The sequence below is a fragment of the Pholis gunnellus genome (genome assembly GCF_910591455.1).
Source record: "Pholis gunnellus genome assembly, chromosome: 6".
NCBI lineage: Eukaryota > Metazoa > Chordata > Actinopteri > Perciformes > Pholidae > Pholis > Pholis gunnellus.
The window spans coordinates 21,185,828-21,200,732 of record NC_136532.1 but is presented as its reverse complement, the minus strand read 5'-3'; the positions used below and the strand labels follow the sequence as shown (position 1 = coordinate 21,200,732).

The 14,905-nt window shown below is 38.8% G+C and overlaps 1 protein-coding gene across 1 annotated transcript in view; it reads left to right on the top strand.

Moving 5' to 3' along the window:
* Nucleotides 1-8,418: 8,418 nt before the first annotated feature.
* tacr1a (tachykinin receptor 1a) overlaps nucleotides 8,419-14,905 on the top strand; it is a gene marked incomplete at both ends in the record, with an annotated part of 31,505 nt that continues 25,018 nt past the window's right edge. Inside the window, one exon of the mRNA XM_079161949.1 lies at nucleotides 8,419-8,822. Within this exon, the coding sequence (XP_079018075.1) occupies nucleotides 8,419-8,822 (404 nt within the window). The remainder of the gene's footprint in view (nucleotides 8,823-14,905) is intronic.

Here is a 14,905-nt window from a genome sequence, read left to right as displayed (position 1 = left end):
CTTCCGTACGGCCCGGGTCCAGCGAGCACGCTTTGTTTTGACTACATTCTTAAAGGGGCAGTAAACACATCCTCGTTATTTAATTAGATTTAGCTGCTCCGGTTAATTTGTAACAATAATATGTGTTTAAAACTATTTTGTTTGTCACGATTAATTTTGTTAATGTTTGTTGCTTGTGAAATATAAAAATGATAATAAGATAAACCAATTAAAATGTTAAAAAGCAGACATTGAGGTCAGGACCTGTAGTAGCAAAACAGGTGTGGAACTCAGGAATAAAAATGGACCTATGAAAAAATTAAGAAAAAGGATGAAAATATAATGACCTCTCTAAAGAAACTGGGTCATACTAGTAACAACATAGTAAGTTACAGATATATAAACAATGAGGCTTGTTAAAAGTAATTCAATCCTTGTTGCATTACTTTTCTCGTCATGTGAACCGACTTGAAAAAAAGTGAATGTGACAAGAACATGCACATAAGTTAAAACATACCTAAAAGACAGAAAAACATGTTTTTGAGAAATACAAGCAGATAAGTTAGTAACTACGAGCTGTAATGCATTACGTACAGACTCAGTACACAGCTAATCCCTCTTGCTTCAGGTTGCATCAGTTGTTGCCGCTGACCGGTTGGATATATTTGGCATGCTTGTGACATTACTGATGCATTCACAAATTGGTTTACACACTTGCAAAGCTGTCCCTATGTTCACCCAGATGATTATCAGCACGTGTTTCCCATCTTTAGAAGTTGGTTTGTTTTCTTATTTCTAATGGAATCAGTAGTTTCACTTCCTCCTGAATTGCTCAGTCCTGGAGAGAGTTACTTTTACATAGCTGTGGTGTATAGTTTCAATTTTAGGTGATGTGCAACCTCATCTCCTGTCTACACTCCATTGTGTAGACAGGGAGAAGCACGAGCTATGAGTAATCAGGTTACAGTTGATGAATTACTGAAGTCCTTCAACCAACGTTATCTTCTTTCTGTGTAAATATCCTCACTTATTATGTCTCCTGTCAGCTGTTCTGTGGCTGACCCGACAGCTTCTGGCCTTATACTGGACTGCTCTGCCCTGATATGGAAGGGTAGTGCTACTCCAGTGCATGATTGCATCTAGTCCCATGATCATGAACAAGAATAAGTGTACAAAAAAATTAATTAACGATCATGCACTGCTCTGCAAAATTCATAAAACTCATCTTTCTGAAGGCTTATCTCACTCATCAGCATATTCATTGATCTTGGTTGAAGGAATTATATCTCTCATCCCTGTGCACATTTTGAGGGCCAGGTTGTCGGCAGCTCATCCAAGAGTCTCACATCATTCACACATAGTTGAGTTTAAATATTCAGAGAGAAGTAGGGAAACATTTAGACCAAACTACTGAAAGCCAATCAATCGAAGGGTCAGAAATAACATTTGGAATTCAGAAATGTTTTAATGTCTCTCAGTCCCTCAGGATCATCGGCCAGCCGGAGAGACAGTTAGCATGGACTGAATTGAGTTTAAATTCAGTAACCCAGCTCATTTCTTGTGTTAAGTCATCTGAATCCAGCACTTCCTCTGCCACTCCCTTTCCATACTCCAAACCACCCACACACACACATACACACACACACACACACACACACACACACACACACACACACACACACACACACACACACACACACACACACACACACACACACACACACACACACACACACAGAGGGAGAGCCTTTTGTGATCACTACGAACTAAGTGGCATAAAATACTTCCTCACAAATTTAATATGAAATTGCCATCATGTTAATATCTATGTTTAGGCAGTTCTGCACTATGATGGATGTCAGTGCTCTAGTACATTTCTGCTATTTTATATAGTAGAATAATATATTCCTGTTGCAGACAAATTCAAATGTGAGCAGCTCTATAAATCCACTTCTGGATTTTGTCACTCTTTTGATGACTTGTTGATTTCATGACACTAGGCTCTGTGAGATGAATATTTTCCTCATCTGAGATTAGATACATTACCTGACTGTAAAACAAATCCAATATATCCAATATATCCAACATAAATATATATATATATATATATACTGTTTATTTCAATGAAGATAACATTAAATTAATCAGAAATACACTCTATACATTGTTAATGTGGTTAATGACTATTCTAGGTGGAAACGTCTGGTTTTTAATGAAATATCTACAGAGGAATATCTGGAGCGTCACATTTGTGGGTCTGATTATACTCTCAACATGGCCAGAAAAAGAGAACTTTCATGTGAAACTCCCCAGTCTATTCTTGTTCTTAGAAATGAAGGCTATTCCATGCGAGAAATTGTGAAGAAAAAATTGACACGAAATTGTCTGGGTGACCCCAAACTTTTGAACGGTAGTGTATATATAATAAAAAAGGTGAGGCAACTGTGTGTAAACTGTGAAATAATGAATTTCTTTAGACATTCTGAATGTTTATATGAGTCATCACCTTTGCTCTATATCTCTTTCTTGAATGCTCTTCTATCTGTATCACAGCTCTATCACAGTTACACTCAGCAAATATATGATCTGACTCATGAAACCAGTGCCACTGATACATTCAAGAATATGTGCCAGGGTTTGGTGTGAGTATGACTCCTCCAGACTCACAGATCAGAGCTCACTTTGTTGCAAGAATGTACATTCAAGCTAGAATCAAGGGGGCAGAATCAGTTAGATCCATGAGAATCACTTTGCTCTTACTGGTGTCTCCAGTCAGAGATGTTGTAGTGAGGGTAACAGAGAGTAGATTTGACTATTGCCCCAACATGGGAAGGGCCCTAAAAGAGCCTGAAATTAAAATTGTGTTTTTATCTGCAATTTTTAATTTGCACACTAACCTCAATAGTAAATTGATAGTTGTGAAAAAACAGTTTGACACACAATCCTGTCTTTAAATAACTGAAGTTAGACTAATTTAATGGAAAACAGCAGTTAACAAAATCCTTTAAGATCGATGAGTGAACAAAACTTGCTACCACCTGTTTTAGGATTGTTTAATACTGCTAGATTGAACATAGCTAACTAGCAGCTTGGTTAAGCTAGATGATGCATGAATGCTAAATGTGAGCTCATACCTTAATAAAAAGATAGCAAGCAACCTATTGCTTCAATTTACACGAAAAGGAGATTAGGATCAAACATCCAGTGTGAACACAACTAGGTAGCACTGTAAAACAAGTCTCAAGTGAATCTTGTTGTATTTAATTGTGAAATACAGTAATCCTTTCAAAGTGTAGAGGCCGGAGATCAGAAATACATGAGTCTAGTTATTATTTAATTATTTGTACATGGGGCAACCTGGTGGTCTAGAGTTTGACCAAGAACCGAAACAGCCTGTTCTCAATCCCAACTCGTAAAATATGGCAGCATTGTTAGTGGTTCACATGTCAAACTATAATTTATGAACCTGAACCAGCGATGGATGTGTCAAACAAACACAGAGCTTTCCCCCAGGAGAGCAGTGTGTGTCCTGTGTGAAACAAAAAGTCAGTGTTGACTCTGGTAAAGGTATAACGTTACTACTTGTTTTTATTCTGAAAAGAAAGTGTATGCATGTAACGAGCGGAATTTGATGCTAGACGGGTACCTAGAGCATCATAGTTTGACGTGTAGGGCCATTGATCATGCTGCCGTATATTTTACTGCTCCTAAACAGTGGTGATACCTTTTCACTGTGACAGCCTGTTGCTGTCACCTGAGACTCATTCAACGCCCATTTCCCATCACAATAGTTGATGAGAGAGCCCCAGCAGCAGCCATGAGGGAATGCTCAGTATCAGTCACAGTAGTGGTGACAGCTTTTGGAAGCCAACAAGAAAATTGCTTTTATTTAACTTTGAAAAATAGACTGACTATAATGTTTTTTTCAGTAGTTTTAATACCTGAAGAAGGAACAAAATGTCAACATTTAAATGTGTCCAACACTTTGGTTTTTCTGTATAACGGTTAAACTATTGGCATTCCCATCAGCCTCAGCTGTACTTTGTGTTTATTGCTAATTCAAGATTTTGTCATGCTTACACACTAAATCTAGGTTGTAAACATTGTAAAAATTATATCTGCTAAACATCTGCATGTTAGCATTTTCACAGTAAGAATGATAGCATGGAGAAGTTAGCATTTAGGGAAAAGTGCCACTGTTCCCAAGTAGAGCCTCACAGAGCAGTTCGCATGGCCGTAGACTAGTCTTGTTTTGGCAGTATACCTTGAATTGAAGCAACAATCTAAATATACGAACAGTTCAAACTGAATCGCTTTGAGAAAAAGGGACGTGATGCATGCTTTATTAGAGGAAAAACATCTAGACACAGAAAGAGATGTGGTCAAAAAGTTAGTATTCAATTTTATACAATTACAGGTAGTCATCTCTGTTCATTTATAGCCTAATTTAATTATAAGTAAGATATTTCAATGCACTGCAATTCAAATGTAGAGGACTCTGCGGAACATTGGGCCTCATGCAGCAACATTCTATTAAATGTCTCTTATATTTTGACTTACTTGTCTGTCAAAAGAGAAAATAAGAGAATTCAACCCCAGATGCACCAAACGTTCTAAACCATCGAACCCAGGTGTGCTGAATGATGAGTCCCAGATGATCATAAATTGGAGACAAGGGACTGCTTGTATAATATTAGCATTGTTAACGCCCCCTAAACACTATATAAGGGCAGGTGTTGTGCCGTGTGCAAATACAAGCATTGAAGAGATACCACCAAAAAAAAGGTTGTAAGAGAAGGAAGAATTTCAGCAAAAGTTAAATTGAGGTACTGTTAGATAAACTTTTATAAAGTCAATATGTGATTTTCTAGAGCGTCAGCATGGTGTTAAAGGAAAGTTAAAAACATCGAAGAGCAGCATTTAAGCCATTCAGAAGCTGAACACACGTGATATCATCAAAGGGTTTTTAAATAGTACCAATAGTATTTATTTTGCCCACATCCACAATCCAATCGATATTATTATTCTAAAACAAGAAATAATGAGAAAAAATTTTGAAAACCGTGAATCACAGGAATTATTTATTTATTTACAAAATAAGAACCAATCGTTGAACAAAAATAACAGAAAATGTGTTCGTATTTTGCTTCTTGCATGAGGCCCAATGTCACATGGTGCATGGATAGCAGCCGTACAGGTTATTGTGACCGACCTGATGTTTTCCTGGCTAGAGCTATGCAGTGCAATAGGATGCAGTTGGTAATAAAGTGAAATGAGGAAGAATATCACATCAGAGTGTGTGCTAGAGACTGGCATCGCTCACCTCTTTTGCTTCTCCTTCCAAGCAGTTTAGACTCCACCATGGAGCTCTGACAGTTGTGATGAAGAGGACAGTCCAGAGTGGATCGAAGCTTCTCCCAAGAGAAAAGCAACGTCCTTGTGCAAGAGGAACAGAATTACCATGACTGGACACCATCTATAATGGGATTATATTTGGAGGAGAACATTTTTTGGTAAATGATGTTGTTGGGGTCAGCGGGCAATTGTTGACCTGGGCAGGACATAGATCAGGCGTTATGTGAAAAGCAGACATTTGCAGACAATTACAGAAGAGAAGAGAACATGTGTTGACCAGCCAGTTTTTGATATTAGAGGATAAAACCACTGTTACAACCCACAATGTAGTGAATAAGCTATCACACGGATGCACATGTATTGTTTTTGACCTTAAGGAGTAATAAAGGTGATAAATCCTGTGACCTGATCATTATATAAAAATGTGTTGGTCACTTTGGGGGCTATGAATTCCCAGAAACGTTCATGGACATTCAGCTGTTAAAGTTGTCACAGACCAACGTGTTTTAAGGGGTAATTCTGACTTGAAAATCCTGTGACATGTCATAGCAACCCAAGAGTTGTTTGTGTTGGACAGACAGATGGAAAAATGAACTAACTGACTGCATATCTGCCTTTTTCTTTACCTTCATTTAATCACAATACTAATACATAGCATTGCTTCTTCTTTTTTTTCCAGTGAGCCTTAGTCAAGATGGCAACCTACAAACGGCTCATACAAGAGGTACACTAGGTACTCCGGCATTAACATGCATGAAAAGAATAGCCTGCAGTGCAATAGTTACGAGAATTGGGAATAGAGAGGAAGAAAATAATCAAGTGTCAAAGATGTAAATTGCATGATTTTCTTTGTGAGTTTGACATATTGAATGATGGCCTCAGTGCATCACAAAGAAACTGACTGTTCTTTTTCCAATATTATTCCAAAAGAGCCTGACAGTGAGTTCTGTGTGGCATTATTGTGTGGCTGCTGTATTTCCAGTAGTGAATTTACCATGACCCTCTCCAATGGTATCTCTTAGTTGTTGTGGAACCTGGTAATGTAGCAGCTTCATTCATATATTCATGAGGAATTTGTTCTGTAATCAGCAGCTTGCCTGTCTGGCCATGGTTGGCGTAAAAAAAACCTCTGCTTTAAATATAATAGATAGAGTCCGTTGACATCTGAAAGACACCGGATGTCCAGAGAATCCTATTTTCTGTATTGTTTCTAAAGCAGGCTAAAGCAATACAGCCACATAGGGTTGAAGCCCATGTACATGAAGATATTCTTACTGACTGAGTGACAACCTGCTGTAGCCTCACGGGGAAATCTTCCTGAAGCAAAAAAAGAGCATGTATTACAATTTTTGTTAAAAAGAAATGTGTAAATGTAAATTGCAGACTTTAAAGAATTTAAAACTGGCAAAAGTGATATTATGTTGTCAGACAAAGATGCATTCAATTCAAGTTTAGTTCCAATAACTTCAAATGTCTAATGTAAGTTAGTTAACACTATGTTTCACCAAGAGTGAGAGTTAACAGCCAGGCCAGCGGCTCTGTGAGGCGGTACTTAAGCAAAGTGATGCTTTGGCACAAGAGGCACAAGAGGAAAAGTCAGGGGATCACTAAAGACATTGAGACCATTTATGTTTGTACCAAATTGCATTGTAATCCATCCACAGTTACAGAAATGTCAGTGTGTTCCAGATACAGCAGACATGCAACTCACCATCAGACTAATATAGTCATGCCGCTAGCATGGTTTAAAATGCAACAGTAGGTTATAATATTATAACCCTGCAAAAATATCAATGATGTCACACCTTTCAGATTCACAGCACCAAAATGATTAAAGGTCCTCTACTCCACGATCACAAAACGAAGGGCTGTGAGTTACGGTCTATTCAACTTTTTGCTTTCCAGTCTTGTTGTGCCTTCAAGAGTCCAGTGGCAAGCCTGGAAGCAGCCCTCCCAATGAGCTCATTCGTCCTCTCACATTGCACCTCTGGGAAGACTCCTGCAAGTCTGGAAAAATGGAGCCGGGAACAATGCTCTGAAAAGCTTGATATTGTGAACAAGTGGGCTGTCTGCTGAAGAAAATATCCCAGACTGGCCCCTCTTATGAAGAATTTCTGTTGCAGCGTCAATCAATAAAATCTATTTTTTACTATTAAGTGCGTTTTGTGAAAATATGTAAAGAAGTACATGTTTCATTATTGATCTTTGTCATCATCAGCATGTTCACGTTCTATGAAGCAGCTCATCCCCAAATGCACAGTCCAGACTGTGAGACCACGAGAGGGGGCGGTGAGTGGGAAGACAGGGACAGTGTGACACCTCACCACATTACACACCACATCCAGAACAAAAATGGGTTCCTTCAATTTTATTTTGAGATTAAATCCATTTAAAGTGATGGTCATCAATGATGCCTCTACACAACTACAACCATTATTATTCAAACTTTGACACTATTTTTATTGCTATTAGCACAGTATTACTCATGTGCCTGAATTCGTTCATTCAGTCTCCTGCTTGTGTGCGATTTGTTATTGCCTACAAAGCAATTATAAGCGAATTTAATCAGATGAGAGGTATTTAGGCATGATTATCCTGTTGGCTTCCCCGTGCGGTCTGAGTCGGATGGAATAAATAGCATAATCATAATTATAGAGACTTCCTATTGGACGGGTGCGCAGCGGCTCGCTGCATAAAAGTGTGTGCAGCCGCTCAGTTTGCGCAGAGAAGCAGCAGAGAACAGAGCGGAGAGAGGAGAGGACGGAGCAGAGAGAGCTCAGATATGTCCGACCAGTTTAGGGAACACAGAATTGTTTTTGCGCGTTTTTACGCACAGAGATAAGTGACAGTAACAGTAGTTTAATAGATAGTCATGTGTAATCGTAACGTACACATGTGTTACTTATACTGAATCTATTGTTTCCAAGAAAGAGTCTTTAAGTGAACATTCCAACAGAGCGCCTAGCCGTCGTGCTTTTCTTAAACTTTGGTCACTTTGCATTTGCCACCGGAGTTGTCTTGTTATGAATTAGGTTTGTATCCAGTTGGTGGGTTTTGAAGTGACTTTCGGTCTTAAACAGCAAAATGGATCCTTTTTTCAATGTCACCAATGCGCCAAATTGGACCACCAGCTCCAACGACACCAGTAACGGGACCGCGAACTGGAACCAGTTCGTGCAGCCAGTCTGGAGAATTGTGCTCTGGGCCATGGCGTACAGCAGTATAGTTATTGTGTCCGTGGTAGGCAATATCACTGTGATCTGGATTATTATGGCGCATAAACGCATGAGGACCGTCACCAATTATTTTCTTCTGAACCTGGCGTTCGCTGAAGCCTCCATGTCCGCCTTCAACACGGTGATCAACTTCACATACGCAGTGCACAACGAGTGGTATTTCGGACTGTATTACTGCCGCTTTCACAACTTCTTTCCGATCGCAGCTGTCTTCGCCAGCATTTACTCAATGACCGCAATCGCTCTGGACAGGTAAGCTGCGAGTCTGTTGCAAAAGTATATAACAAATGTGTTTAAAATACAACATTATCAATTCACGACTGATCAAAGTTCTTCACCATATTCTCTACATGATGATCTACATGATTGACAACAAAATGCAGGAATATTGCGCTCATACTGGTTACGAATAAAAATCAAAGTGCAATGATCACATTACAGAAAAAATATTTTGCCCAGCTTATAAGGTCCTATAGTAATATTTTAGAAAAAAAACTACTGACATCTAGGAGGATTCTGGTCATTATCAATTCGTCCAGGTGGGGAACAGGTTGTGAATTTATTTAGATTTGTAGGTAAAAGGTTATTGAGGTCAACTGCTCTTTGAACAAAACAAAAAAAGGAGACTTTTATTTCAAAGTGCACCAATATATTGCCTTACAGTTTTTTTCTCTTTACCAACATTCAGCTCAACATACCAGTTTTTCTCACATCAAAATGCCAAATGCAACCAAACAACTTGATACATAAACTCTGAACACTGACATTTGTCACCCAACAGTAACAGTTTGTAAGCCATTAAACAATTATCAAAAACAAGCAACAGGTAGCATTTTAATGTGTATCTTTTATTTCTTTTTTATTTAGAATAAACCAAAATCCCATTACAACAAGAATAAGGGCATGGATTGTGCAACCTATAGCCTAACTTATATGTCACAGAAATGAATCAGAAATGCTGCAAAATGATTCAACAGGCTTATTTTGTTTGCCATTTTTTTCAAGTGTTCTGTGTGCCGTCTCTTGCTACACAATCTTTTTGCATGTCTGATCCACCCCTGCAATTTTCTACCGTTATGTCCATTATATACAGCTTTCATTGTGTCCATGACGGACATCTGATCATGTGGCTGGTGGTCATAAACTGTGCACCTCCATTAGGATGGCTTTCCTCTGTGGGGTTGAGGAATGGAGAGTAAGGTGGAACTAAAAGTGACTCCATCCTGCGATGACGAGAACGATGAAACACAACACTGTCCCCTACAATTACAATAATGTACCCTTTCCTCACGGAGCTCAAGTCTGTCATTAAGGTCATCTCAGTGTCTCACTGTCGAGTTTATTTATTTTTATTTATTTTTAGATATACCAGAGTGTTGCACAGTGCAGTCTTATTTACAGTTACTTTCTGTTATGTAATCTTTTTAACGTAAATATAACAGCTTCTACAATAGTATGTTAAAATACTTATACACAGTTTTGGTGTTGTGAAGTTTGAGTGAGAAAACAGCTCATTAATTTGAAAAAGACTAGAGCAGTGCCTGATTAAAACGTGGTTTCAGAAGATGCTGGCTGCTTGGCCTGTGGTGTATGTGGGAACAATGGGAACACTGCACTCCCTAGTTACTTCACACATCCATGTTGTTGCTCCTACTACATTCACTTGACTGAGAAATGTTGTTTAATAAATGGTTATGTTGCAGATTTAGATTTGACTGACAAAATGTAACAATTATAATATGATGCGTCATTATTTATTATGAAAGCTCTACCTTGAACAGAAGTCAAGTCAATTTAAGTACATTGCATTAACAATTACTCTTTCACTATTTACTTGAAGTACAAATTTGAATGCAGGACTTTTATTGTGCGGTATTAATAGTTTTACAATTTTTTTAGAAACATTTTTGATTACTTACCTACCATTGCCAACACCTTGGATGCTAGTCGCTTGCTTTGACATAACCACTGCTGGTATAAACTAAAGCATGGATTGAATGAGTGGAGGTATTTTCCCGGCGGAACAGTTATAAGCTAATGTGACCAAACTTTACAGAATTTTAAGTTGCAATGGCAAAGTGTTACAGTTCCTGTGGCTATCCGCTCGTGCTCGTTGATTCCAGTGAAAAAGAGTTCGATTGATACGTTATTCAGCATTTATGTAGCGTGAGCAGGATTTATTCAGCATCTGTTAGCCAAAGTGAACTGCAGTAGATGAACATTGACTTCTCTTGCTCGGACTGTGTGGAGAGTTTTGATAAAGTGAACTCAGAACTGAGAAATGCTTTTATTTAAAAAATGTATTACGGTACTTTCGTTTCGCCATCAAAGGACCTCTTCTTATAGTCATATGTTGAAGGAAGCTCTGTGGAGCTCAGTGCATGCAATAACCTTCCCAATGAACATTCATATGTGAACCACTATTGATCAATGGTGACTGCTCCTTGTGTCGGCGAGGGTGAATGGAAATTAGATGCATAAAAAGCCCTGTGCTGCTTTGTTAATATGTGTGAGTGCCTGGGCATGGGGGTGTGAGCCATTGCATTTTCATGTGTTTGTGCGTGTGCATGCATCTTTGTCTGTTTTATTTACAATGTGTCTGTATTCATTGTGTGAGTGTGTCTGTTTCTGGATATGAATGCACCAATGTGACACATACGGATACTGTTCCTACTGTTCCTACACATAAATCTGTGAACATCCTGCCTGCAGCTTGTCAAGTCTGCCTAGGTGTCTTTTATACCTCTACATCTTCTGTGATAATGGCCTCTAAATTCTTCCGTATATCTCTCTTTTATCAAGAAAGCCATGAACTTGACCTTTTCGAAAATTAAGTTGAACTTTTAGAGCAAGAGGACGTGAGAACAAAAAGGCAGATTAAGATGGTAACAGGCCACACATTCAGGCAAATTAGCCCCTGACCCATGTCCATGCTACACAAACATGTTATTAAAAACCTGAGTAGCATATAATTCACACTGACAGCATTATACTTTTTATGGCTGTTGTAGAAAGAAAAAAAAGGATTTACCCACTGTGACATAATACTCACAGCTATCTCTCACTGCTGTTTAGGGTGCAGTTAATATTTCAATTCTTAATTTTCAATCACTACTTCCTGTGAGAGCTAAAGAGCTCCCATTAGTTGCTAGACATGAAATACTTTTTTTTCCAGCACAGTGCTCCATCACCCCTGATGAGATGCTGCAGCTGATAAGGCTTTTATTCATCTCCATCATTGCCACACTCAGGACTGGCGATCTATGGGTTGTGTGTAGTGCAAGAACACCACACAACCCATAGATCACCAGAGCAATCAGGGTGCTGATGCCAGTGTGCTGAGTTAGAACCACAGGGGAGTTTTCCACTGTGACTCGAGTCCCGCTTAAGTCAGCGAAACTCTACTTGCGACTTGTCCTCAAAAGACTTGACTTTGACTCAAGATTTGGGACTTGTGAACAATCTTTATTATATTTGATATATACATTTATTTTGTGCATTAACAATAATGGACATGTCTGATGAGCTGAATTTCATACCCCCCCCCCCCCCCCCCCCCTTTTTTATCATGCATACCCATTAATAAGTGGCCATAGATGACTGTAAGATGCAGTAAAAACACTATGGGCACAAGGGAGACTAACTCAATTGGGATTGGCGTTTGCTGAATATTTAAAAAAGACGAGTTAGTGCTTGCCACACTTTGGCTGGCTTTGCCGTGACTACAACAAACGTTGGGCAACTTAATCATTCACGTTCCAAGAGAAAAGTCCACATTAATTATTAACGTCGGCTACAGGCAGGTACCAGATTTAATGTTGAACACAAACACTAGGTTTGAGAGAAGGATTTGTTAATTTGCAGTAGATTATAAGATGTCATTAGTTGGAGACCCAGTGTGATTATATACCATATACAATACGGTTGTACTTGTACTCATTTTAAGCACATAAAAAGCTAAATTATCATCAGACGATAGTTGATGGGTTCAGAGATCACATTTGGGCCAATGCGTTCAACCTCTTTTGCTCTTCCCACGGACTGTTTACCTGCATACAACTGAAGCCTGCTCAACGGTGAACGGAGAACTTTATGCAAATCAGCAAAAGAAAATGCAAAAATATGCTTGCTTGACTATTGACATTGTGAGGTAATACTAATTATGAGACTTAGTTTATAGTTTTATGTCAATCATTTAGTTTTTCATATTTGCTGATAACTCTTTTTGTTCCCAACAACCTGAAGTATGAAAAGGCAGCAACCATCGAGGATAAGACACAGGCAAGATTGGGATGTTTGTGGCCATCAAGGGGACTAATACTTTGTAAATATACATTACAAAGTGACCCCCAAAAATAAATAATAATAAAGATATCAGATCAGACTTTGAAGATATTTGGTGGCGCCTGTTGTTTAATTTCAAAGGGGCTTTGATGGAGCTAAACGAAGTACAGTGCTGCAGTTTTCTCACCATAAAAGGGAAGGTTATTTCATCTCATACAACCACTGAAAAATGCCTGATTTTACACACATGTTTTCAGCATAAAAGAAAGCTCAAATGAAACACACTGACATAATCATAGATAAAGAAAGCAGCAACCCACAGAGTCTGGCAGCCTGCTCTGGAGGAGTCTGCTTGATGAGACAGCAGGGGGAAAAATGGGCCCCAAACTTTAAACTTTCATTTCTACCAACTATTAAAATTATAATCCTTAAGATTTTCATGAAAACAGACCTCATTTTTATCTATGGTCTGCATTTTTTCTGTGATAGCCATTCCATGTATATACATTCAGTAATTATTTCTATTCGTAGTGGTGGAGTCCGCAATTCTAGTGCTAAAAAAGGGGGATTCACAGAATGCATGTACAATATATTTCTGACAAGGAGAATTTGCTGTAGTATTAAATCGAATTTGCTGCTACCACAGCAACCACAGGTGCCACAAAATGATTATGATTATGATACACTAATTCATATTTTCATCAAATGATCAAAAGGAAAAGTACATTGTGAAAGGGTTCATGTGAAAAAAACACACAATTATCGGTTCCTTTCATTTTTATGAAGCATTCATAATAATTATTAATAAAAATAGATTATTATTATTATCATCAACATAATCATAGTCATCATCAATCATTGATATTATTATTGTATGTCCCTCTGTTCCATTGGAGGCTCTACCTGATGAATTAAACAGCTAAACAGTCAAAGATGAAGCAGGCACAACCTGGCAAACTAAAAGTTGCTACTGAAATGCATTCTGGGAAACACCTTAGTAAAACTGGCTTTTTGCACCGATTGTCAGTGCCTGACTAATGATAAGTGCTCTGGGCTTTAAGGCACTTCGGTGGGAGTTGTTTATAGAAATAAGAATGTTTTTCATTCACAACCTGCCAGCCCACCACTCCCCCGCCTCTCTGACTTCTGAGCTATTACGTGCTGCCCCTCACACGGCTGAGGAGCTAATACATTGAGAAATGAAAGAGCGATTGTTTGAGACTGGACCTTTTATATTCACCTGGCTGAAGCACACAGCCAGCTTTTCCCTGACAGACCAGGTCAAGACAGCAGAAGACTAATGCTGCAATCCATTGCAAATCGGTAATTCGGAGTCTGTATTCCTGACTGTCAATCTAAATGCGTCCCAGAGCATCTGCATGGAAAACATGGACGCCCGCATCAAACTGATGCTTGTATGGCAAGTCTCTGAGCTTCACAAGCATCTACAGAGGACCTACATCAAGTACCACAGCCATTAGCAAAGAGAAAAGTATAAAGTAACCTTCTTTAAATTAACCCTGTGGGGAATAACAATAGAAATCTAATTTAAGTAATTTCATCCGTGGTAACCGCGAGGAGGCTGGTGCCGCATGCTCACAAAGAAGAAGCACAAATCACTGTAAAAAATGGAAATGGCAGCTACAATGTTGTCACAACATAAACACTCCATAAAACAGGACATACAGTAAAAGATGATGAAAAGGTCATTGTTGCTGTGATGTCAGGTGTGTTTATGTTGGCAAACTCAGGCTGTATAACTCTTGCCTGAATTTCCGACCTGGTATTATGACTTAAATTACCATTCCATTGCACTTCTATCTGAGTTCCCAGTACAATGGATTGCAGCATTACTGCACAGCATATTAACGACAGCTCACGGTGTCCTCCTCTCCGGCTCTCTCACCTTTCCTCATCCAATTTCCACTTCCTCCACTTCTTCCACTTCCTCCACTCCCTCCGAAGTCTTTTTTTCCCCCAGAGGGATCATCACGGGAAGTTATTCTGCCCACCTTTCTCTTTCTGGTTATCTGTGCATGAAAAGGGAACAA